Source organism: Solea solea, chromosome 19 (genome assembly GCF_958295425.1).
Source record: "Solea solea chromosome 19, fSolSol10.1, whole genome shotgun sequence".
NCBI lineage: Eukaryota > Metazoa > Chordata > Actinopteri > Pleuronectiformes > Soleidae > Solea > Solea solea.
Window position 1 is genome coordinate 2619491 of NC_081152.1, and position 26493 is coordinate 2645983.

At 39.6% G+C, this 26493-nt stretch overlaps 3 protein-coding genes across 5 annotated transcripts; all 3 read left to right on the plus strand.

Moving 5' to 3' along the window:
• The first annotated feature begins 1091 nt into the window (after positions 1-1091).
• LOC131446584 (LIM domain transcription factor LMO4.1-like) lies at positions 1092-25704 on the plus strand. Of its 2 annotated transcripts, none has more exons than XM_058617913.1 (5): positions 1092-1164; positions 22611-22864; positions 23713-23809; positions 23898-24089; positions 24931-25704. In XM_058617913.1, the coding sequence occupies exons 2-5, from the start codon at positions 22620-22622 to the stop codon at positions 24937-24939; spliced, it is 543 nt and encodes a 180-aa protein (XP_058473896.1). In that variant the 5' UTR covers positions 1092-1164; positions 22611-22619; the 3' UTR covers positions 24940-25704. The 2 variants fall into 2 exon arrangements, with proteins under 2 accessions (XP_058473896.1, XP_058473897.1); XM_058617914.1 differs by having other exon boundaries at positions 1103-1164; positions 22614-22864.
• On the plus strand, positions 1560-3917 carry LOC131446583 (N-lysine methyltransferase KMT5A-A-like). Of its 2 annotated transcripts, XM_058617911.1 has the most exons (5): positions 1560-1863; positions 2838-2953; positions 3033-3189; positions 3333-3525; positions 3717-3916. In XM_058617911.1, the coding sequence occupies exons 1-5, from the start codon at positions 1640-1642 to the stop codon at positions 3813-3815; spliced, it is 789 nt and encodes a 262-aa protein (XP_058473894.1). In that variant the 5' UTR covers positions 1560-1639; the 3' UTR covers positions 3816-3916. The 2 variants fall into 2 exon arrangements, with proteins under 2 accessions (XP_058473894.1, XP_058473895.1); XM_058617912.1 differs by lacking the exon at positions 1560-1863 and having other exon boundaries at positions 2505-2953; positions 3717-3917.
• Positions 10845-17547, plus strand: LOC131446582 (uncharacterized). Its single transcript, XM_058617909.1, has 8 exons — positions 10845-10940; positions 11563-11712; positions 11838-11960; positions 12529-14632; positions 14911-14952; positions 15193-15285; positions 15630-15743; positions 16185-17547. Exons 1-8 carry the CDS (start codon positions 10899-10901, stop codon positions 16394-16396), a joined length of 2880 nt encoding a protein of 959 aa, XP_058473892.1. The 5' UTR covers positions 10845-10898; the 3' UTR covers positions 16397-17547.
• Positions 25705-26493: the final 789 nt, after the last annotated feature.

A 26493-nucleotide genomic window follows, 5' to 3' on the forward strand; every position in this document is an offset into this window, starting at 1 on the left:
AAGTTTAACAGTAGTGCAACATCTGAGAACAAAAAGTGCAAATTAAGAATCAAAACAAAAAATTAAACTAACAATAAAACATTGTGTGCAACATTAAATACTGTAAAGTAAGATTCAAATAACCTATTAATCAAAATATAATATAAAAAATAAACAAATAAGCTTCAAATTCACCCCTAGTGAATAGAATAATATATTCTATTACACACACAATATCACACTTCATTTACAGTGCCACCTTTCTGGCCTTCCTTGCCGTAAGGTCATCTATAACCTCCTGAGGTTATAGATGGGATGGCAAGAGGGATGGCAAAAACTGTACTGTACTGTAAATAAATAGACATTATAATTTTAATTCTATTTTTTTTTCTCACCGCATATTTTGACGCCCCTCACTAGATGGCGCCCTAGGCAAGCGCCTATGTCGCCTGTAGGAAGGACCGCTAATTAAATACACCAGACTAAATATTGAGATTTTAGACATTTCCCTAGTAATTGTTGGAGATTAACCCACATTTTTAGGATTGTTAAGTCTTTTTAACTGATCTACAGTTCGGAATTGACAGCTTTTTTCAACAGGAAACTGAAGTTTGAAACCACTCACTCTCCCACACCAAAGACCATAGAGAAAATCAGTGATATTACTGATTTTATTGTTGATCCACAGTATGTTCCAACTTTAAATCCTCATAAATGACATAAAGTGTCCACATGAGGCAACAGTAGGCAAAGCAGCTCCTGTGTCTCCACGAGTTAAACATGTTGATGTTCTTTGTGTGGCAAACATAAATTATGCCTCAATATCTCATACAGCCATGCTTAAAAAAACATACAGACGTATGAGTTTATGAGTGTATCATACAGTAAGAGGTCAAAAGCCCCCAGGATTCAGAGGGAGGAGCCACACCTCCCTCCCTCCCTGACACAGTTAGAGGAGGCAGTGAGTCCGTGTGTCAGTGAGCAGGAGACAGGACAGGAGCACCCACTGCTTCATTGGAAACACTTACTCTGAATGAATGAATGAATGAATGAATGAATGATTGAATGTTACTGAGCCACAACCACAAGCGTGTGGATTAAAACTGAGATATTTGCTTTTTACGACATCTGGCATCTTCACCTGAGAGGAACACAAGCCATACACGGACGTCCAAGCTCACAGCAGTAAGGCTCATCGTTGTTGTGTCGTTGTGTAACTCTGTTTTATTGTTTCCATACAGAAGAGACTTGTGTCTGATCATTTCTCTTCACTGTGCTATATTAGTCACCAGGTGATGCATGATTTTAAGTTGTTAGTCAGTTTTAGTATTAACCATTTATACTCATTTCAGTTGTGTGTCTTTGTGGTTGTGGTTTGTCTGTAAAAACTTTCCTTAAACAAAATAACCTTTGTGTTTTATCAGAGGTGTCATTGAAATGAACTGAATGCCGTTTTTTTTTATGTGTCAGAATGAGCTGTGTGTGTGTGTGTGTGTGTGTGTGTGTGTGTGTGTGTGTGTGTGTGCACTTACATTTCTTACTTCATGGGGTCCCACCGTAGGGAGCACACTAACCGCGGGGGGCCCACAACCGGTATGGGGCCCTAAATGGTGGGCCCCACACCGGTTTTCATTCAAAATGAGCTTTGCAGCCCCCCCTGATGCCCCTCTTGCTTTTTTTTCACTTGGCCCACAAGGTCAGAAAAACTGGAAATGTGTGTGTAAGTGTGTGTAAACTTTTTGCTCACTACCGCCCCCCGGAGCTTGTAAGGTGGAAGGTACGGACACACACACACCGGAAGTTTGTTTACACACTTCAGGAAGTGGGTAGGGTTTTAACAAGAAGAAGAGGAAGATCAAGCTCAAGATCGACAGCATGCAACAGGTAGGTGTGAATTTGTTGGATTTATATCGTTTATATCTTAGTTATGTTAATTAATTTATTACAGTAACTGTTAGCTGCTACTGTAAACTAGTTGTGTTTAGCTGCTGGCGTAAGCTATATAATACGCGTGCTAACATTAGCAGCTCGCGATTTTCTTTTACAGATTATTACAATAACTGTTTGCTGCTACCGTTAGCTACTCGCGGTTAGCTGCTAACTTAGCGATATAATGGGCGAGCTAACATTAGCGCTAACGTTAGCGATCGCTAGCTGCTAACATTAGCAGTTAGCGATCGCTAGCTGCTAACATTAGCAGCTAGCGATCTTTTTAAGACAATTATATAAGACAAATTATATAAGGCACAAAGTCTAATAGTCTAGAAATGTATAAATATAAATGAAATTATAAATCTATAAATTTGGACTAGCCTTTCGTCTAAGTTTATAAAAAAATACCCATCTTTACATGCTACTATAATGAAATTAAACTGTATATCAACTCCCTAAAATTGAAAATGAAATCCAAAAGTGCTTAAGAGCTTTATAAATTAACTCTTGAACTAATTAAGTGACCTCTTTTTTTATCTTTGCTTAAATTAGATAATTAATATCATTATTAATTCAAATTAAACATGGGAAAAGTGACCTGAAATTACATCTTTTGAAGTTTTTTGATAAATGAAATTAACTTGACATTCAGTATGGGAAAATAATGATGTTATTGATCTAATTAAAGCAAAGCTATTTCATTTTTACACACAAACAAACGCATAATCACACACACCTATAACCTGATAGAGAGAGAAGAGGACAACATGCCATAAACCCAGGGGAAACACTACTGTTTGTTTTCAATAATTGTTTTATGTATATCAGCAGTTAGCAATCTAGGCAACTCATGACAATATAAACTTGACTCACTGAACAAATCTCTTATATCGTATGTGTAGTAATAATTAAAAATATTTTCACAGAGCCATTATGTCCAAAAGGAGGAGAAGGATAAAGCCTGTAGATGATGCAAAGACATATATTCTGTCTTGCACTGACAAGTCTGGATTTATGTCAAGACTCATAGACAGTTTCAAAGGTAAGTTGTAGAAGGTTCCTTGACAGAACTTGTGCATTTCAAAAGCAAATTAATCGTTTTCTTTGTTATATTCTTCTAGGAAGAGGAGTGTTTGCTACGCAGCCCATTGAACCAGGGGACTTTGTTTTGGAGTACAGGGGTAAACTCCTCACACAGGAAGAATGCCGGTCACTACCGTACTCAGAGATTGACTCCACATTTCTCTTTGACTTTGAGTGGCAGAACCGTCACTTGTGGTGAGCATGTAAAGAGATGTTTTTTATAGATTAGAGAAATTAACCTTGAACCCTGAAATAAACTTTTAATAGTTAATGATTGAACTAAAGCACGAGTACTAAAATTATGTCTTCCAACAAAACTGATTTCTTGTACTTTTCAGCCTTGATGCATCTGAAGAAGATGGATCTCTTGGAAGATTAGTCAATGACAACCACAAAAATCCAAATTGTGTCATGAGAAAAATCATAGTAAACAACAAGCCGCACTTGTGCCTTTTTGCCCTGAAGAAAATAGATATAGGATCTGAAATTGACTACAGCTATGGTGATGCAAAATGGCCTTGGCGCAGTATGGTGAGTTGGTTAGATTCAGCATGAATATTTTTTTTGACCAATGAGTGTGTAAAAATGTGCCATCTTGTAAAAGCAAATTTTGTCCAATATTGTTTCCCATATGAGTTTATCTATGGGAATGCATGTGATCTTTGATCTGTGTGATATGATTTAACATCAGTTTGTTTGATTCTTGTTTAATTGAAATCCAGGTGAAGACTCCTGCAGCAACAGAGACAGAGACCAGCCCTCTACCTCAGATGTTCCACATGGAATCAAAGCCAGATGAGACTAACGCACAGGTAAAATGACATTGTAGACGCATCCATCACCAATATCTGTGGTGACTTGTATGAAGCTGTTCTACTTTCAAATGGGCCAATGTACACATTGTCAGATTTCCTTTTTGGGTGGTGTGATAATGGCCAGTTAATGTCCCACACACACGCATGTTTCCAGTCATGTCCTTATGGGGCCTTTTATGTCACAAACACACTTGTTCTCTTGTCTCTCCTCGATGAGACCAGGTAACATACTGTAACACACCACTCGTATGTTTCTAGTCTCACCCATGTGGGGCCCTTCCGTGTGGTTCTCACTCAAACTGTTCCTATGGCACTGTCCAGAACCTGGCATAATCTCAAGTTTGATTTTAACATTTGTAATTGCACACTGTCTGAGCTGTTATGAGTTTGAAAGCAAACTTTACAATGTGACCCACTGCAAATCCTTATCATAGGTTGTGAGAGGTGCCTACTACTTTTAGAAAGACTATGTTGTGCTCTCAGTTTGACGGTCTGTGCTGTTTCAGAAACAGTTTAACCATTAGGTAACCTTATTAGCCTGTAAATGTCTCCACATACAGTTGTGATTTCTGTCAGTTCTAATTGTCTTCTTGTCTGCTATCTAAATTTCAGGTGAAAGACCCTCAGACTCCTGCAGCAGCAGAGACAGAGACCAACCCTCTACCTCAGATGTTCCACATGGAATCAAAGCCAGATGAGACTAACGCACAGGTAAAATGACATTGTAGATGCATCCATCACCAATATCTGTGGTGACTTGTATGAAGCTGTTCTACTTTCAAAATGGGCCAATGTTCACATTGTCAGAATTACTTTTTGGGTGGTGTGATAATGGCCAGTTAATGTCACACACACACGCATGTTTCCAGTCATGTCCTTATGGGGCCTTTTATGTCACAAACACACTTGTTCTCTCGTCTCTCCTCGATGAGACCAGGTAACATACTGTAACACACCACTCGTATGTTTCTAGTCTCACCCATGTGGGGCCCTTCCGTGTGGTTCTCACTCAAACTGTTCCTATGGCACTGTCCAGAACCTAGCATAATCTCAAGTTTGATTTTAACATTTGTAATTGCACACTGTCTGAGCAAAGCAAACTTTACAATGTGACCCACTGCAAATCCTTATCATAGGTTATGAGAGGTGCCTACTACTTTTAGAAAGACTATGTTGTGCTCTCAGTTTGACGGTCTGTGCTGTTTCAGAAACAGTTTAACCATTAGGTAACCGTATTAGCCTGTAAATGTCTCCACATACAGTTGTGATTTCTGTCAGTTCTAATTGTCTTCTTGTCTGCTATCTAAATTTCAGGTGAAAGACCCTCAGACTCCTGCAGCAGCAGAGACAGAGACCAACCCTCTACCTCAGATGTTCCACATGGAATCAAAGCCAGATGAGACTAACGCACAGGTAAAATGACATTGTAGATGCATCCATCACCAATATCTGTGGTGACTTGTATGAAGCTGTTCTACTTTCAAATGGGCCAATGTTCACATTGTCAGAAGTACTTTTTGGGTGGTGTGATAATGGCCAGTTAATGTCACACACACACACGCATGTTTCCAGTCATGTCCTTATGGGGCCTTTTATGTCACAAACACACTTGTTCTCTTGTCTCTCCTCGATGAGACCAGGTAACATACTGTAACACACCACTCGTATGTTTCTAGTCTCACCCATGTGGGGCCCTTCCGTGTGGTTCTCACTCAAACTGTTCCTATGGCACTGTCCAGAACCTAGCATAATCTCAAGTTTGATTTTAACATTTGTAATTGCACACTGTCTGAGCTGTTATGAGTTTGAAAGCAAACTTTACAATGTGACCCACTGCAAATCCTTATCATAGGTTGTGAGAGGTGCCTACTACTTTTAGAAAGACTATGTTGTGCTCTCAGTTTGACGGTCTGTGCTTTCAGAAACAGTTTAACCATTAGGTAACCTTATTAGCCTGTAAATGTCTCCACATACAGTTGTGATTTCTGTCAGTTCTAATTGTCTTCTTGTCTGCTATCTAAATTTCAGGTGAAAGACCCTCAGACTCCTGCAGCAGCAGAGACAGAGACCAGCCCTCTACCTCAGATGTTCCACATGGAATCAAAGCCAGATGAGACTAACGCACAGGTAAAATGACATTGTAGATGCATCCATCACCAATATCTGTGGTGACTTGTATGAAGCTGTTCTACTTTCAAAATGGGCCAATGTTCACATTGTCAGAATTACTTTTTGGGTGGTGTGATAATGGCCAGTTAATGTCACACACACACACGCATGTTTCCAGTCATGTCCTTATGGGGCCTTTTATGTCACAAACACACTTGTTCTCTCGTCTCTCCTCGATGAGACCAGGTAACATACTGTAACACACCACTCGTATGTTTCTAGTCTCACCCATGTGGGGCCCTTCCGTGTGGTTCTCACTCAAACTGTTCCTATGGCACTGTCCAGAACCTAGCATAATCTCAAGTTTGATTTTAACATTTGTAATTGCACACTGTCTGAGCTGTTATGAGTTTGAAAGCAAACTTTACAATGTGACCCACTGCAAATCCTTATCATAGGTTATGAGAGGTGCCTACTACTTTTAGAAAGACTATGTTGTGCTCTCAGTTTGACGGTCTGTGCTGTTTCAGAAACAGTTTAACCATTAGGTAACCTTATTAGCCTGTAAATGTCTCCACATACAGTTGTGATTTCTGTCAGTTCTAATTGTCTTCTTGTCTGCTATCTAAATTTCAGGTGAAAGACCCTCAGACTCCTGCAGCAGCAGAGACAGAGACCAACCCTCTACCTCAGATGTTCCACATGGAATCAAAGCCAGATGAGACTAACGCACAGGTAAAATGACATTGTAGATGCATCCATCACCAATATCTGTGGTGACTTGTATGAAGCTGTTCTACTTTCAAAATGGGCCAATGTTCACATTGTCAGAATTACTTTTTGGGTGGTGTGATAATGGCCAGTTAATGTCACACACACACACACACACGCATGTTTCTAGTCATGTCCTTATGGGGCCTTTTATGTCACAAACACACTTGTTCTCTGGCCCTCCTTAATGAGACCAGGTAACATACTGTAACACACCACTCATGTTTCTAGTCTCACCCATGTGGGGCCCTTCCGTGTGGTTCTCACTCAAACTGTTCCTATGGCACTGTCCAGAACCTGACATAATCTCAAGTTCAATTTTAACATTTGTAATTGCACACTGTCTGAGCTGTTATGAGTTTGAAAGCAAACTTTACAATGTGACCCACTGCAAATCCTTATCATAGGTTATTAGAGGTGCCTACTACTTTTAGAAAGACTATGTTGTGCTCTCAGTTTGACGGTCTGTGCTGTTTCAGAAACAGTTTAACCATTAGGTAACCTTATTAGCCTGTAAATGTCTCCACATACAGTTGTGATTTCTGTCAGTTCTAATTGTCTTCTTGTCTGCTATCTAAATTTCAGGTGAAAGACCCTCAGACTCCTGCAGCAGCAGAGACAGAGACCAACCCTCTACCTCAGATGTTCCACATGGAATCAAAGCCAGATGAGACTAACGCACAGGTAAAATGACATTGTAGACTCATCCATCACCAATATCTGTGGTGACTTGTATGAAGCTGTTCTACTTTCAAAATGGGCCAATGTTCACATTGTCAGAATTACTTTTTGGGTGGTGTGATAATGGCCAGTTAATGTCACACACACACGCATGTTTCCAGTCATGTCCTTATGGGGCCTTTTATGTCACAAACACACTTGTTCTCTTGTCTCTCCTCGATGAGACCAGGTAACATACTGTAACACACCACTCGTATGTTTCCAGTCTCTCCCATGTGGGGCCCTTCCGTGTGGTTCTCACTCAAACTGTTCCTATGGCACTGTCCAGAACCTGGCATAATCTCAAGTTTGATTTTAACATTTGTAATTGCACACTGTCTGAGCTGTTATGAGTTTGAAAGCAAACTTTACAATGTGACCCACTGCAAATCCTTATCATAGGTTATGAGAGGTGCCTACTTCTTTTAGAAAGACTATGTTGTGCTCTCAGTTTGACGGTCTGTGCTGTTTCAGAAACAGTTTAACCATTAGGTAACCTTATTAGCCTGTAAATGTCTCCACATACAGTTGTAATTTCTGTCAGTTCTAATTGTCTTCTTGTCTGCTATCTAAATTTCAGGTGAAAGACCCTCAGACTCCTGCAGCAGCAGAGACAGAGACCAACCCTCTACCTCAGATGTTCCACATGGAATCAAAGCCAGATGAGACTAACGCACAGGTAAAATGACATTGTAGACTCATCCATCACCAATATCTGTGGTGACTTGTATGAAGCTGTTCTACTTTCAAAATGGACCAATGTTCACATTGTCAGAAGTACTTTTTGGGTGGTGTGATAATGGCCAGTTAATGTCACACACACACACACGCATGTTTCCAGTCATGTCCTTATGGGGCCTTTTATGTCACAAACACACTTGTTCTCTTGTCTCTCCTCGATGAGACCAGGTAACATACTGTAACACACCACTCATGTATCTAGTCTCACCCATGTGGGGCCCTTCCGTGTGGTTCTCACTCAAACTGTTCCTATGGCACTGTCCAGAACCTAGCATAATCTCAAGTTTGATTTTAACATTTGTAATTGCACACTGTCTGAGCTGTTATGAGTTTGAAAGCAAACTTTACAATGTGACCCACTGCAAATCCTTATCATAGGTTATGAGAGGTGCCTACTACTTTTAGAAAGACCATGTTGTGCTCTCAGTTTGACGGTCTGTGCTGTTTCAGAAACAGTTTAACCATTAGGTAACCTTATTAGCCTGTAAATGTCTCCACATACAGTTGTGATTTCTGTCAGTTCTAATTGTCTTCTTGTCTGCTATCTAAATTTCAGGTGAAAGACCCTCAGACTCCTGCAGCAGCAGAGACAGAGACCAACCCTCTACCTCAGATGTTCCACATGGAATCAAAGCCAGATGAGACTAACGCACAGGTAAAATGACATTGTAGACTCATCCATCACCAATATCTGTGGTGACTTGTATGAAGCTGTTCTACTTTCAAAATGGACCAATGTTCACATTGTCAGAAGTACTTTTTGTGTGGTGTGATAATGGCCAGTTAATGTCACACACGCACGCATGTTTCCAGTCATGTCCTTATGGGGCCTTTTATGTCACAAACACACTTGTTCTCTTGTCTCTCCTCGATGAGACCAGGTAACATACTGTAACACACCACTCATGTTTCTAGTCTCACCCATGTGGGGCCCTTCCGTGTGGTTCTCACTCAAACTGTTCCTATGGCACTGTCCAGAACCTGGCATAATCTCAAGTTTGATTTTAACATTTGTAATTGCACACTGTCTGAGCTGTTATGAGTTTGAAAGCAAACTTTACAATGTGACCCACTGCAAATCCTTATCATAGGTTATTAGAGGTGCCTACTACTTTTAGAAAGACTATGTTGTGCTCTCAGTTTGACGGTCTGTGCTGTTTCAGAAACAGTTTAACCATTAGGTAACCTTATTAGCCTGTAAATGTCTCCACATACAGTTGTAATTTCTGTCAGTTCTAATTGTCTTCTGGTCTGCTATCTAAATTTCAGGTGAAAGACCCTCAGACTCCTGCAGCAGCAGAGACAGAGACCAACCCTCTACCTCAGATGTTCCACATGGAATCAAAGCCAGATGAGACTAACGCACAGGTAAAATGACATTGTAGATGCATCCATCACCAATATCTGTGGTGACTTGTATGAAGCTGTTCTACTTTCAAAATGGGCCAACGTTCACATTGTCAGAATTACTTTTTGGGTGGTGTGATAATGGCCAGTTAATGTCACACACACACACACGCATGTTTCTAGTCATGTCCTTATGGGGCCTTTTATGTCACAAACACACTTGTTCTCTTGTCTCTCCTTAATGAGACCAGGTAACATACTGTAACACACCACTCATGTTTCTAGTCTCACCCATGTGGGGCCCTTCCGTGTGGTTCTCACTCAAACTGTTCCTATGGCACTGTCCAGAACCTGGCATAATCTCAAGTTTGATTTTAACATTTGTAATTGCACACTGTCTGAGCTGTTATGAGTTTGAAAGCAAACTTTACAATGTGACCCACTGCAAATCCTTATCATAGGTTATTAGAGGTGCCTACTACTTTTAGAAAGACCATGTTGTGCTCTCAGTTTGACGGTCTGTGCTGTTTCAGAAACAGTTTAACCATTAGGTAACCTTATTAGCCTGTAAATGTCTCCACATACAGTTGTGATTTCTGTCAGTTCTAATTGTCTTCTTGTCTGCTATCTAAATTTCAGGTGAAAGACCCTCAGACTCCTGCAGCAGCAGAGACAGAGACCAGCCCTCTACCTCAGATGTTCCACATGGAATCAAAGCCAGATGAGACTAACGCACAGGTAAAATGACATTGTAGACGCATCCATCACCAATATCTGTGGTGACTTGTATGAAGCTGTTCTACTTTCAAAATGGGCCAATGTTCACATTGTCAGAAGTACTTTTTGGGTGGTGTGATAATGGCCAGTTAATGTCCCACACACACGCATGTTTCCAGTCATGTCCTTATGGGGCCTTTTATGTCACAAACACACTTGTTCTCTTGTCTCTCCTCGATGAGACCAGGTAACACACCACTCGTATGTTTCCAGTCTCTCCCATGTGGGGCCCTTCCGTGTGGTTCTCACTCAAACTGTTCCTATGGCACTGTCCAGAACCTGGCATAATCTCAAGTTTGATTTTAACATTTGTAATTGCACACTGTCTGAGCTGTTATGAGTTTGAAAGCAAACTTTACAATGTGACCCACTGCAAATCCTTATCATAGGTTATGAGAGGTGCCTACTACTTTTAGAAAGACTATGTTGTGCTCTCAGTTTGACGGTCTGTGCTGTTTCAGAAACAGTTTAACCATTAGGTAACCTTATTAGCCTGTAAATGTCTCCACATACAGTTGTGATTTCTGTCAGTTCTAATTGTCTTCTTGTCTGCTATCTAAATTTCAGGTGAAAGACCCTCAGACTCCTGCAGCAGCAGAGACAGAGACCAACCCTCTACCTCAGATGTTCCACATGGAATCAAAGCCAGATGAGACTAACGCACAGGTAAAATGACATTGTAGACTCATCCATCACCAATATCTGCGGTGACTTGTATGAAGCTGTTATACTTCCACTGTCTACTGGGCCACTGTTTACATTTCTTTACTGTATTTAGCTTTTTGGTCAGATCATGTCATGATCAAAACTACTTAACAATCCTAAAATCGTAGGTTAATAATCGCGATATGGCCTTTTATTAATACAGCGATATTTTTAGACCATGTCACGATACACGATATATATCTCGATATTTTGCCTTAGCCTTAGGTTGAAACCAAACCAACACCAGACGATGGATCCTGTGCTGTTTTTCTTCGGAATTAATTCGTCCTCCTCTGCTGGGCAAGGGCGTGTGAAGTTGCACGTATCAGACTGACGTATGTAACTAGGTGCGTTTGTTTTGTCTGTCTGTGAGAGGGAGAGACGAGAAAGCATTTGAGAGTCAGCGGCTAAAAGCAAATGCGTCACAACACTCGAGTTTCATGATGTAGTCATTTTCTACATCGCACAGACAACAAGCCGCGATATATCGAGTATATTCAATATATCGAGTATATTCAATATATCAAGTATATTCGATATATCGCCCAGCCCTACTTGACATACTTTTTTTTTTCTTTTGCAGATGGACAGTGGACCAGAGGTTTCTCGTCATTCGTGCGATTCAGATGAAACTGTTCTGAAAGAAACCTGTGATGAGGCTTCTCCAAACAACCATTCCAGAGAGCAATCAGATGATGAACTTCCACCTCTGAGACGCACAAAAAGCATTATGGTAAGCTCCTAAAATCTATTTAAAACAATATGAGTACATAGCTGATGGGCACTTTTCCCTGCAGTTTGTTTTTCTATCGTGTCAACAAAAAGGGAAAATCATATCTCCATGTTTTCCCTTTGCAGATGGATCGACTACAAGATTTTGCTGGCTGTCTCTACGATTCAAGTGATGACAGCACAGAGGGCACTTTGATTTCTAAGCCTGAAAGGGATTCACAGAGGCTGAGAAGAAGCTCTCGCCATCCTGTAAGTCTTTAATTGATTCTTGTATTTGTATCATTTTGAGGCTTTATTGTGTGTATATATGACATATTCAAATTGTTTCAAGGTTTTAATGAGGGATGGGCACAATTTAGATTTCACCAGCTATAGGCAATATTTGCTTTTTCTCACAACTTTATGCACAATGGTGTAGTACCGGGGCTTGGACTTTATGTACTCTAACCGGGTCGGATCGGGCCTTAATTTTCATGTCCGTTGATACTCTAACCCGTGCAATACATGCAATATGATCGTGTCTGACTGGAAACGCTGGCAGAACCAATGTTAACGGTCAGACAGACCTCCTGGTTCTTTTCATTTAAAGTAAATGAAAATGGCAATACCTAGTTTTTAGTAAAAGTTTTAGTCTAACATTAATTAGCAGTATGTCTTTCTATTTCTTTACACTTACTTGAACTTAAAATACTCAGTATAGAAGGCTCCATAGAGAATTTATCTTCACGCTGTATGCATATACAATTAAAGTGTACTCAGATTGTTTACACTTAATATGTTACAAAATGAGTTACATTTTTTTTTTCTTTTTTTAAAGATTCAGATGCCTCTTGTGGAATCAGATAACTCTAACATTGGCAGTGAAGATGAGTACATTCCATGTCCCAAGGACGAAAGCACAGAAAGTGATAGCAGTTTGGAATTAACCCTGGAAGATAAAAAAAGGAACAAAGGTGCATCTAGTGAGAGCAGAAGAAAGTCTTCCAGTCGGAGCAAGTTTAAGCCCAGGGAGAGTGGAAGTGAGTCCTCCAAGCAGAAAAGAAGCAGGTCTTCCAGTCAGAGCCAGCTTGATTTTAGCCAGAAGAGACCCTTTAAAACAGGTCATGACCCCACACAAATATTTCCAAATAGCAGAGTTGATGGTAATGAAAAGAAAATAGTTGCAACATATTCTAAAAAGGATGTGAGTGTTTCAATGCCCCTGGAAGAAGAGCAGTCTATGTATATCAATCCAGTTTTAAAGAAGATGGATGGGTCTAGAAGCTACAACAAAAAACATTTCTGCTTTTATTGCAGAAAGTTTGTCCAGAAAATGTCAAGGCACTTGTGGCGTAAACACCAAGATGAAACAGATGTTGCAAAAGCATTCAGTTTGCCAAAGAACTCAAAAGAAAGGAAACTGCAGTTGGACTACATACGAAATAAGGGGAACTTTGAGCACAATAGTGAGGTTTTGGAGACACAGAAAGGCAAACTCATCCCATGGAAGCAACCACAGAAAAAATCTGAAGGACAGGAATTTGCACATTGTATTCACTGCTATGGTTTGTTCTCAAGAAGAGCAATGTGGCGGCATTTTCAGGTTTGCAACTTCAAACCTGAGAGTAGTAAACCCGGTAAAACTCGTGTTCTTTCTTTGTGTGCTTTCGCTGAACCTGCTCCACCTGGATTTAATGATGCTTATTGGAAGTTCTTAAGTGTTATGAATCAAGACAGGATTGCAGTTGCTATTAAAGAAGACCGCTGTATTCTTGAATATGGTTACAGACTGTTCAGGAAGAACGAGAAGGTGGTCAGTCAACACCAGTATATTCGGCAAAAACTGAGAGAGCTTGGCAGGCTGTTATTGAAAGCAAGACAAGTTACACATGTGAAGACCATCCAAGAACTCATAAAACCTGAACAGTACAGTCAGGTGGTCACTGCTGCAAAGAGCCTATCTGGATTCAGTGAGCAAACTGGCAAATACCAATGTCCGTCTCTTGCTCGCAAGGTTGGACACAGCTTGTATTCTTTGGCCATGTTTATCAAGTCCGAAGGCCTGAAAAAGAAAGATAAACAAGCTACTCAAGATGCTGAGGAGTTTGCGCTGCTTTATCAAGAAAGTTGGAGATTTGACATTGCAAGCCAAGCATTAACTCAACTTGACCAGACCAAATGGAATGCTCCTCTACTGTTACCTTTCACACAAGATATTCAAAAGTTTCATTGTCATCTAGCTGAGAAACAGCAGCAACATTTGAATGATCTGCAAAAACACCCATCACCATCAAACTGGAAGGAGCTTGCAAAAGTTACCCTCACACAAGTTGTACTGTTTAACCGGCGGAGAGGAGGGGAAGTGTCCAGGATGCTTCTGTCTGCGTATCTATCAAAGGACACATCAGACACACATGGTGACGTTAGCTTGGCCCTTACACCGCTTGAACAGAAGCTGTGCAAACATTTTGTAAGGATTACAATTGTAGGAAAGAGAGGAAGAAAGGTTCCAGTTCTTTTAACCCCAATCATGAGAGAGTCACTTGATGCTCTGACTGAGAAGAGAGAAGAATGTGGAGTGCTGTCTGAAAATGGATATCTGTTTGCATTACCTCACTCTGTCCATTACATAAGGGCTTGTGACTGCATAAGGCAGTTTGTGAAAGAATGTGATCACCTTGAAAATCCTAAAGCCTTAACATCAACAAGACTAAGGAAACATATCGCCACCCTCTCTACTGTATTGAACCTTAAGACCACAGAACTCGATCAGTTGGCAGACTTCCTTGGCCATAATATTGCTGTGCACCGAAAGCACTACCGCCTTCCGGAGGGCACCCTCCAGTTGGCCAAAATCAGCAAAGTGCTTCTGGCAATGGAACAGGGACGCCTAGGAGAATACAAAGGAAAGAGCCTGGATGAAATTCAAGTTGACGTGAATGGTACTAAGACTTATTATATTTTAAAGGTGCAATATATGATATTTAGTCTTCAGCATTCAGTAAGTGACTTAAACTGGATTTTTTAAGTAATTGAATTGTATGCAGGTAATTTGCAAGTTTAAAATCATATCCTCCTCTGTAAGACCATACATATGCAAAAATGCGTGTCAAACTTAGACATGCACACACAAACTGTATTTTTTTTCTGCTCTTGATTGCCAGATTGCCCACAGTCTCAGCTTTCCAACTCAATAATACTATATCAATTAATATTTTAGAGACCATTGGCATAGAGGGGCCTTCAGAAGAGGACATTGAAGGTATGTGATGAATGTTTTTAAATTTGTCATGGAGATTTATGAGCTTTGCATTTGTATTTTATTTTCAGGGTTCCCTGATTCACTATTTCCTGACATTATGTGAAGACAAGGATACAAAATATAGTACATTGTCTCGGGGGTGCAAGTCTGGTTCAGCAAGACAGGGGTCTGGGATTGAAATCTACTCTATGATGCACTGTATTGTCAAAGTATAGTAGTAATATTACATTTCTCTGCCAGGAGAACAGGGGTCAGAAGATGAGGAGAGCATGTCATCCCTGAACATCTGTACCTCAACATCACAAGTCCAAAACCAGGGAGTGTCTCCAACGGGTGAGCTTGAACGATGAAAGAAGATTGATCTTGAACACTCCTCTTTAAAGACCCCCTCCGATGAAAATTGTGTTTTTCATGTTGTTTATGTGGCATTTCTCTGATGCTACAGGACATATCAGCAGAAAAGTAAGTGTGACATTTTATTTCTGAGTATTTCTGCCTTCAAATTGCAGTGAACTAAAGGCAGACGCAAACTGGCAGTACAGATTGTAAAGCCCTCCAAGGCAAAATGTGATTTGTGAATTTGGGCTGTACAAATAGAATTTGATTTGATAAAATAATCACTGTACTGACTGTTTCTTCATATTTTATGTCTTTTAATAAAGTTCTTTCTGTTCTAGATGTCACTATGCCAGGACAACAGGGGTCAGAAGATGAGGTCAGCACGTCATCCCTGCAAGAATGTACCTCCACATCGCAAGTCCAAAACCAGAGTGTGTCTGCAAGAAAGAGAGGTAAGCTTTGGGACTTGCATCCTCTTTTGGGCCAGTGCCACTCAATTGCTTTTAACGTCTTTTACCTTGTTTTTAGTGAAAATGGTCTATTGGTTGCCTTAAAAAAAATAATGTTGATGGTTATATCATTGAATAAAAGCATGTCTCTGAATTCTTAATACACCTAACATAGCTTCCTACCCAGAAAGGGAATAAGACCCAATGTGTGACAATGGTTCGAAAATATATATGTGAAAAAGTATTTGCCCCCTTTCTGATTTCCTGAGTTAATTGCAAATTTGTCACACTTAAAAGTTTACGATCAGCAAACAAATTTGGAAGAATTTACTTTCAACAAAGAGTGGAAGCTAGTTTTGCGCAGTTAGTGGCCTTGTGAGCTACAGATCACAGCTCTGCAAATTGTCAATTTAATCAAAATGTGATCTCTTTCTGCCTACTTAGGTAAGCAAGCTCCTGTGAGACGTTGGACACCAGAGGAAATTGCTGCAGTAGAAAAACATCTGAAGAAGTTCATTGTGAGGCAAGATGTTCCAGGTAAAGCGGACTGTGAGCGCTGCATTGCTTCAGAACCGCAAGCGCTACAAAATAGAGACTGGAAAGCAGTCAAATATTTCATCAAAAATAGAATAACTACCATGAGAAGAAAATTATAATGAAAGCAGTTCAACGATCAGAGGTATGGACACACATTTTCAGTTTGGGTCCTATACTTTGTTTAAATGTTTTGAAATGTACTGTAGTTTAAAGTAGCTGCTGTGGTTTTAGCAGTCAACAACACATTAAACAAGTACATGTTTGGCAAAGTCAAATGTTTGATTATCTGGTTAACTTTGCAGTAATGATTGTTTTGTTTTCCTGTAATCATTAGTTGCAGCATTAGAGTCTCAATTTTGTCTCAAGCATGTTCTATGTTTTTTGTGAAACAATACACGGGCAGATGTGTACACAAATTATTCATATTTGATACACTGACCTTTGTGGTCCACATTATTTATTGGTACAGCAAACCTGCATTCATTCCATGCTAAAGACTGACAGGATGCTTCACAGCACTTATTTTTAGAGGATGGAGTCATAGAACTATCTCTTACCTGTGAAGGAATGCATAGCTGCAGCATGTATTGGTCACTGATGAGCCTCTGTGACAGGTCAGTATTAAAAACATCTTCATGTTGTGTGGACTAAAGTTTCATGGTTTAATTTTTTGATTGATTGTCACTGAAGACCTGAATGTTTGCAACCGGACACCAAGCAGATGGGTCATCCTGAGCACATATTAAAAATTTCTCTACCAAATATGAATGACAGTACGTTGTAGACTTCCGTGTTTGAGTTTGGCTATAAACAATCCTTGGTTTTTGTTCAATTTAAAGGTCCAGTGTAACAGACTTAGTAAGACTGCTGATTGTAACAAAAAGAGGACTTAAAGGATGTTGTTCTTCATAAACTATGTTTACATGGACACAAGCAATTGGAATAAAAGCCCGATCGGAATAAATATGTCATGTAAACATGTCAATCTAGAAACACTGATTCCAGTCCACAACACCACAGAGATGAAATCAGCATTAGAATACTCCTTTTTCTACCTTGTTTGTTTATCTGGTTAACTTTGCAGTAATGATTGTTTTGTTTTCCTGTAATCATTAGTTGCAGCATTAGAGTCTCAATTTTGTCTCAAGCATGTTTTATGTTTTTTATATACGGACAAAAAAACTTATTTTCGTTTTGTGTAAAAAGTAGTCAGATGACTGACTTGTTAGCAAAATAAATACATGTGCCTTCAGGATAACTTGTTGAAAGCATTTTATTTTATTGTTAGCATATAGCATATCTGTCTCAAGTCTTATTAAGTGCTGGTGCTAACGATCATCATTGATTACCATGCTACTACCCTGTCTTCCTGTTGATGTTGTAAGATGATAGCACATGCAGTAGTTAATGAGCTAACAAGGCATCGAAATTTGCACGTGTAAAGGGAAATGAGATGGAATGAAGGAAGAAGAGTATTTAATTTGAAATATAGATCCTTAATGCAGTCAGAGTCTATGTGCAGTAGAAACCATTAATGGGCCCCAGATAGTAACCTAACACCCCACAAAGATATAAAAACAAGAGAAGTGTATGTGTGTGTGACACTGGACCTCACAAGTACTGTATGTTAGAAACTGGGCCCACAAGTGACCAAAAAACTGGCATGGAGACAAAAGTTTAGAATCTTGGTACATTGAAGTGATTTTTGTGATTGGGATTTTTTTTTCATCTTACCTGATTTTTTACAGCAGTGTAGAACCACTGGAAAGGGTGGATCCCATAAATGACCAAAGAACTGGTGGGCCCCCTGAGGGGCAAACACCAGTATGTGTGTGTGTGTGTGTGTGTGTGTGTGTGTGTGTGTGCTGCAGTGAAAGTGCTTGGAGAGACTCACAGGTGAGAGTGACAGGGTCAGGACATGTTCACATAGAAACCACGACAGAGGAGCAGACACAGATGCAGCTGAGCTGTATTTGTCAGACAAACTGCTGCAACAATGACTGACACCACTTCTGTTTTGTTTTTAACTCGGGCTGCACTTAACCTTTATTTTCACGATTAATTCATTAATCCATCAATTGACTTCATCCGTGTCTCCCAAACCTGACAATGAAGCTCTTACAGCTCCACTGTGACAAGAACTGGGACAACAGAAAATCCTTCATATCAACTGCAGTAAACCGCTTTACCACAGGTTTACCACAGGTTTGATGTTTTCTATGCAAACATTTGATCTCAATTAATCTTGATTTTGTTAGGTTTGTTACATTTATTTATTTATTTAAAATTTTTATATTGTTATTTTCTGCACCTTAAACAAGGATTCTGCTATTTTTCATTGAAGCATTTACTGTTTCTGTGAGATGACAATAAAGACTTTCTGTTCTATTCTATTCTATTCTATTCTATTCTATTCTATTCTATTCTATTCTATTCTATTCTATTCTATTCTATTCTATTCAATGCTGCAATCTTGACCTTCTGTCACATAAATCCCTGCACCTTTGTTACTTGGACTTGACCCATTTTTAAAAATGTATTATTGTTGATTGGTTTATTCTGTCATACTCTTAAACTGTACTCATTCATAACATTTGCACTATTTATTTATTTATTTATTTATTTATTTTTATTTATTATCTATCCATGAATGTTCTGTTTCTAACTCGATCTTTAGTTTACCGTCACAAAGGACCAAAGGAACCAGAAGCTAGTCACAGAACTTGATGTGATGACAACAGTCAAGGACAGAAGCAGCATTTTGTTTAGCACTGCTGGTTTAAAATGAGTAGCGTGTCATTAAGTTCATTATTAGAAATGATTAAGATCAGCAAAAAACATCATTTGGGATGATGGATCATTTTTACGTTTAGATAATTACATATTAATAACATTTTTGGTCAAAGAATGTACTTTAGTCATTATTATTATTAGTAGTAGTAGTATTTTTATTATCATTATTATTATTATGTTTATAGCAGTAGACCAGCATGTCCCATATCAAGCTCATTTGATTTAGTCAAAAAAAAGAGTCTGTCGTAACTTTAAATGAAGGGATGTAAAAGGTGTTAAGATAGATTTAGATTTTAGAAACTCTGCGGGTCTTGTTGAGACCCTAAAATGGTTGCTTCTTATTAATTAATAATAATAATAATAATAATAATAATACATTTAATGTAAGGGTGCCTTTCAAAACACTCAAGGTCAGTACATGATTAAACAACAGAAAAACACAATAAAAACAAGTCAAATACAGGCAATAAAAATACAAATATCAAAGCTAAATGTTTTTATTCAGAAATCAACCTGGTCCTCAGTACAAGCAGAGAAATGCTGCTCTTTATTGCTGCTCCTGGCTGTGCTAGTCTACATGCCGTGGGCGAGACACTGAGGATGAAATACATGTTATAGAAAATGTGCCGCTGTATGAAGGGGTGAGTCGTGCTGCATGAATGTGTGAATAGCAATGTCATCCATCTCCTGAGACCCAGTGAAGTGGTGACCCCACACTGTATCATTGACCTGACCTTGGTCCAATCAGCTGTGTGACCACATCCCTGCTGTTTCCACTTCATGTTTCAAAGGATGAACAAAGGCGTTTTTCTGGAGCTCAAACGGGGGAAAATATTTGGCTTTGACCTCATAATTACTGTATTTCACTCAACATTTTCTATTCAGCAATAGAAACATCATCGTCCATGTTTCTTGTACCTTTTGCCAAAAGAGTGATTTGAATTTTCAGTTTTTTATAAATATATCTAATCACTATCCATAACTTGAACCTTACATACAGTATATTACGTGTTACTCCATGAGAAAATATCCATGAATTCATGATTGCTTTTTTGAGTTTGAGTCCCCACCAGGTTCGAGTCAAGAGCCCAATGTTCATTGCTCATTGTTAACTCAAATAAAGGCTCATCCAGCTGTGAACACGTAGAAATATTCACACCAAATGAGTTCACATGATGGTGATTGAGCCTCAGTAAAGCTGGTGCTCATGAACATATGCTGCATAATGAGTGAGGTATACTGTATTATTATATTATATTCTGTAGCATCACGACTGATGGAGGGAAGACCAAAGAATAAGCAGTGAAGGGTTGGACTGTGGACGCAGAGTTTCACAAAGCTCTGCAGGTTCACCTGAGGACTCTGAAGTCTGGTGTCACGACTGAAAACAACATCCACAGCGGCGTCAATAGCCATGTTTACATGTTTGTGCCGACTGGAATCTATAATTGCATTGATTACATGTCCGACTGTGGCGCGTGTACACAAGCATCAAGTTTTGACATGATGTGATTGTCTGAGAGCAGAAGCAGAAGAAGAAGCTTCAACTCTGTGGTAAACAAACGCTGCATGTGTCTGCTCGTCCCCTCATGTTCCTTCTCATCTGTGTCTGTGACTGTCTGTCAGCGTCTGTTCATTATTCTTTTTTTGGAATGAAAATACAGCCGTGACAACATGTAGATATGAAACGCGTGATCGAACCAAAGCAGGAAGTCATTTTTGTTGTTCATGTCACTTCACTGCAGACGCTCAGTTCACGTCTGTTTTACATCCAGCTGCTCGCTCTTGAGCTTTAGATTTAGAGAAATTATTACAAAAATATCAAAAAACCCTTCTGAATATAATTACTTTGGATGATCATGCTCTTGATATCATTGTAAAATAAATATAATTACTGCTAATATTACAAAACCAGAGAAAGAGCAAACAGTCTGAAATGTCAGAAACGGTCAGCTCGTTTGTGACTGTGTTTCCACTCACTAATACCAAGGTCTGGCCCAGTGAATGAGGCTGTTTGTGGTTTTATGTGGCCTTGGGCTTTGCACCGCGTTCCTGTGGCTGATTAGTGCCAGGTGTCTCCTCCACAAAATGAGGGTATTGAGGGGCAGCATGCTTCAGTACAGAGCACCAGCTGCTGCACTCTCAAATAATCTTGTGGGAAGGTTTGTCGTAAAACTAAAACATGCCCTCGCTGAAATTAAACACTCTATCCAGAGCACAAATGATGTGACTGTTGCTCATTCTGAAAAATGAAATCTATCCCTGCAATTATATAATGTTGCTGTTGGCACTAATCATGAGCCAGAAGAAGTGTGTTTCGCTGACACACTGTTACGGTTGTGCTCCATGTGATTCAAACGCTCTATTATTCCCATCTGGCCATGAAATCAGTGCAGTTTGTTAAGGAGAAATAAGAGCAGGAGAAAATAACACTGTTTTCACCCACACTTAAAGCTACAGTCTCTCTCTCTCTCTCTCTTTGTTCTTCATGAACACAAACATTTGACACTGTTTGAATGCTGCAACTCACTGTCAATAAATACTATCAGACCCGACTGAGGGCGCGCTTGTGTGTATACAGCAGCAGTGCAGGGGCGGGCGGGGGAAAGAAGCGTTCATCCTGTCGTATTGGGTTTTCTGAGCAGTAGAATTCACTTTGTGTTGCAAACTCCTGCAAAACTTCCAGTTGAAATTGTAAACAGAGGCAGAGAAAGCCGGCGGTTGCAGAAGGTTTGAGTTCTGTCATTTGGACATCGAGAAGAGCAACTTGTAGGAAGACCTGCAGATGTCCTACATACTGAAGGTCAGGTCATAAAATATTCTCACACTAATCCCCTCAAACTCTTAAATATGACCGAGTATTAGGGCCACATTGATGAAAAAAAAATTCACAGACTACAAGAATAAGTCTTAATTTACGAGATTAAAGTTGTGAGAATAAAGTCGTACATTTACGAGATTAAAGTCGTACATTTACGAGATTAAAGTCGTGAGAATAAAGTCTTAATTTACGAGATTAAAGTCGTGAGAATAAAGTCTTAATTTACGAGATTAAAGTCGTAAATTTAAGACTTTACAGCTGTGATTGACCAGGTACCTGGAAGTGACGTAATTAGCACGTCAGCTCTCAGATACACAGCTCCCCCTCTGGCACGGTGGATGCTCTGCATCTCAGCAGCTACAACGAGAGTAGTTCTTCTTCTTCTGCGGTTGAATGTACGCAACCGAATGTGCCCACACCAGGAGGCGCTATGGTGGTGAGAGGAGTGGTGAGGTTTACTGATGACATCATCAGCAGAGCCCAGGAAAACAATAAAACCCTATTTTCTCAGCAGTGGCTGAACATGTTTGTTCTGAAACTTTAGGGTTTCCTAAACGAGGCTATGACGCAGATACACGCACAAACGCTGCATTAATTGGAGCTTCTGGTCTATGTCGCCTTTAAAGAGCATTAAAGTAACACAAAATAGAGTTTGACCAACATTGCAGCTGTCTCACATTTTGTGATTTCTCCCACACTAACGCTCCTCTCTTGTGTAGCAGGTTGCTATGGTAAACAGCAGAGTTGAGGCAGTGCCTGCAGTGGCGGTGATGAGCAGTGGCGGGGGAACAGTGGGCAGGTCGTGTGCAGGATGTGGCAGTCGAATCGACGACCGCTTCCTGCTCTTCTCCATGGAGCGGTACTGGCACACGCGCTGCCTCAAGTGCTCCTGCTGCCACGCTCAGCTGGGTGAATACAGCAGCACCTGCTACAGCAAGGGAGGAATGATCCTCTGTAAGAACGACTACATCAGGTCAGCTCCACTACTGACACTACACAGCAGAATGTCTGTCTGACTGATTGAATGATTGAATGATTGAATGACTTTATTCCTCCCCCAGGGGGGAAACACACATTCACAACAGCTCAGTTAAGAAATGAGAATAGAATAAAAATAAAATAAAATAAAATAAAATAAAATAAAATAAAATAAAATAAAATAAAATAAAATAAAATAAAATAAAATAAAATAAAATAAAATAAAATAAAATACAGTAAGAAAATGTTACTAATTTCTCAAAGTATAATAATAAGAATAATACACCACAGTTCCCACAGTTAAACTCAGAGATAATATAGGAAGTCAGCACACAAAAGTTAATGTTGTGTTTTATTTAAATTGGAACTCTGAACTGGAAGTGGTGTCGAAAAGGACTGAAGGTCACTGATCCGGACTATGGTCCATCCATTTTCTACCGCTTTCTCCTCCACATGAGGTTGGCTCAGCTGACATAGGGCGATAGGCGGGGTCACACCCTCTCTTATAGGATACATATAAATCCTGACTTGCAGCTACACAGAGTGAAGTGTTGCAGTGTGTTCAGGAGAGGTTATAAAGACTGTAAAGACAACAGAAGGTTCCTCTTCAAAGCTCTTGCAGTTCAGGTGCTGCTACGTTCAAGAACCACAGACTACACGACTACATCTGCCTGAAATGTTCCTGTCAGCATGTGTTGAACATGTTTGAGGCTGTGAACGCCACATTGATCTATGTACCGATTCTACATGTCTGTGTCAATGACACCTGCAGCATTGAAGCTACTATTTGCTACAGCACTGTCTTGTAAAGGTCTGAAAGCTGGTCTGTCCTTTGCGTCACAGGCTGTTTGGACACAGCGGTGCCTGCAGTGCTTGTGGACAGTCCATACCTGCCAGTGAGATGGTGATGCGAGCGCAAGGCAACGTTTACCATCTTAAAGTGAGAGTGACACTGATATTCACACTGCTGTCAATGTATAAATGACATGATGTGATTAGGCTCACCACTGCATCTGTGTTTGCTCTAGTGTTTCACGTGTGCGACCTGTAGGAACCGCCTCGTCCCCGGTGATCGCTTTCACTACATCAACGGGACCATCTTCTGTGAACATGACCGGCCAGGAGGAGGAGGAGGAGGAGGAGGAGGAGGAGGAGGAGGAGGTCTGCACAGCGGACACCCGACTCCACTACAGGCCAACAGCATGATGTCTGATCAGAAGGTGGGAGGTCATGTGATTCTGTACACTGCTCAAGTCAGTGTGGTCTCGCCCTGAATCATCATTTGATTGTTTGACACTTTTACCTTTAACTACTGTCAATGAAAAGTAACTCACAGACATTATTTCCCTTTCTTTCTTTCCCCTGGCTCAGTTCATTCTGTCTCTGCTTCTGTTATTAGATCTAATGTTTTGTCTTTTTTTTGGTGTAACGTTACAGCACAACTTACAGTCCTGTAAATACATATTTTATATTTCGTGAAACGATATTTCACAAAACGATGCCGTCTTTACTGGCAACTTTATATATATGTATATACAGTGTATATATATATATATATATATATATATACACATATGGGTATAATGCTCCTGTCAATTCCTGTTGCAGAGGACAAATTCCTCTAGGGGGATTAATAAAGTTACAGTATGTTGAATATGACATGTTTGTACTTTATTTAGTACTAAATGTACAAATGTAGCATTTTCAGGTTGATGTCTGTCGTCATTTTGACACAGGTCACAGAAGGAAATCATGTTCACTGTCACATACAGAGACACATGGAATCACTGTGTTTGTCCCATTAAAACCCCATTTTTACAGGTTTACATGTTTAGCACACGTCCAACTGAACTTGTCTTAACACAAAAAAGCCTGATACTAATAGGGAGAAAGCGGGTAATATTAGCAATAGAACAGAACAGCAGAGGTGGATCCACTTTATTAAATAAATGGATTAGTATTTGTATTGAGTGTCCTGACTGTACCTGAACTTAATGTCACCAGTAACAACTGTGAAAATAATATAATGTGTTTTCTTTATCTCCTCTTTCCTTCGTTTAGGTGTGCTGAGGATGAAAATAAAATAAAAACTGTTCTGTGCCTTTGTCCTCTCCTCCTCCTCCTCCTCCTCCTCCTCCTCCTCCTCCTCCTCCTCCTCCTCCTCACTGTGAATCCTGCCGCGGGTCAAACTCCCTCCACTCTGACAGACTTTCACACGGACTGTCTGGACGTCGACGCTTGCTGAGGCTTCAGCTTCCCAGAAGCAGCTGACTGTTGTGAGAGGATTGTGAGGAGTCTGCTGTTTGAAGAATGATTACATATTATTTATGTCAGGACAGGGAAAACATGGCAGCCTTGTAACTCAGTGTGACTCCTGTTAGAGGTGAACAATGTGTGTAAAATAGCACAGAGCATACATGTATATGTATATATATATATATATATATACAGTGTATATATACTGTCATGAATATACAGTATATACTTGGACCCCTGAATCATGTGTCTGAAACCATGAGTCAAAATAAGCAAACATGGGATTTTTGGGGGGTTAATGACACAATAAAGATTCATAATTTGAGATTCATAATCTGTGAGTCTGCAGAGGTCTGTGTGAGATAAAGGTACAGTGAGTAGAATTTAGCAACATTTACTGGTGAACGTTACTGTGTAACAGTGACTCAGCATTGGTGAAGTCACTCCAAGATTCCCAACTGGAGATCTGAGTTCAGGGGGAGAAACACTGAATGGTGACGAGAAAAGGAACGCACCTTACATTTGACACACTGGACTTCTTAATGTCACCTCTCCATAACTGACTGTACGGCCTGCACACGCTCCATGTGGCAACAAAAAAACTCAAAAAACAAATAAAGATGGAAGAAGACATCGAGTACATGTGTGTGGACACAGACCCTCATTTAGTGTGTACATATTACTATTATTGTTATTACTGTTATGTATGGGCTGTTTACAGACCGGGAATCCGGAGAGTATTGGGTGACCCTCATGTTTACATTTCACTTTTGTGGTCCACATGGAGAACATGTCTCCAGTCACTGATAAAAACTATGAGATAAAAAGTCGAAGTTATGAGATAAAAAAGTTGAAATTATGAGATAAAAAGTCATAATTATGAGATAAAAAAGTTGAAATTATGAGCTAAAAGTTGAAATTATGAGATAAAAAGTTGAACTTGTGGGATAGAAAGTCATAATTATGAGATAAAAAGTCATAATTATGAGATAAAAAGTTGAAATTGTGAAAAAAAATTGAAATTGTGAGATAAAAAGTTTAAATTATTAGATAAAAAGTTATAATTATTAGATAAAAAGTCATAATTATGAGATTAATTCGAAATTATGAGAGAGAAATTCATAATTATGAGAAAGAAAGTCATAATCATGAGATAAAAAAGTCAAAAAATCTCATAATGATGACTTTTTATCTCATAATGATGACTTTTTATCTGATATCATGTCATACCGTAACACCTGGATGAGCAGTTCTTTGATCATGTTTGCAGACTCACTCACTAATGTATGTATGTCTATGTGTACTGTAATCAATCTGGTAACTATTTGTGATTCATGAGTTGTGATCATTGACTGGGTCACACCTGAA

Bases quoted from the DNA above. Each gene is read 5' to 3' on its own strand.
- LOC131446583 (XM_058617911.1), top strand. From the start codon at position 1,640: ATGCCCCTCTTGCTTTTTTTTCACTTGGCCCACAAGGTCAGAAAAACT. The intron at 3,190-3,332 runs GTGAGCATGTAA...TGTACTTTTCAG, and splicing joins TGGCAGAACCGTCACTTGTG to CCTTGATGCATCTGAAGAAG. The intron at 3,526-3,716 runs GTGAGTTGGTTA...ATTGAAATCCAG, and splicing joins AATGGCCTTGGCGCAGTATG to GTGAAGACTCCTGCAGCAAC.
- LOC131446582 (XM_058617909.1), top strand. From the start codon at position 10,899: ATGTTCCACATGGAATCAAAGCCAGATGAGACTAACGCACAG. The intron at 11,961-12,528 runs GTAAGTCTTTAA...CTTTTTTTAAAG, and splicing joins GAAGAAGCTCTCGCCATCCT to ATTCAGATGCCTCTTGTGGA. The intron at 15,744-16,184 runs GTAAGCTTTGGG...CTGCCTACTTAG, and splicing joins TGTGTCTGCAAGAAAGAGAG to GTAAGCAAGCTCCTGTGAGA.
- LOC131446584 (XM_058617913.1), top strand. From the start codon at position 22,620: ATGGTAAACAGCAGAGTTGAGGCAGTGCCTGCAGTGGCGGTGATGAGC. The intron at 22,865-23,712 runs GTCAGCTCCACT...TTTGCGTCACAG, and splicing joins TGTAAGAACGACTACATCAG to GCTGTTTGGACACAGCGGTG. The intron at 23,810-23,897 runs GTGAGAGTGACA...TGTTTGCTCTAG, and splicing joins GCAACGTTTACCATCTTAAA to TGTTTCACGTGTGCGACCTG.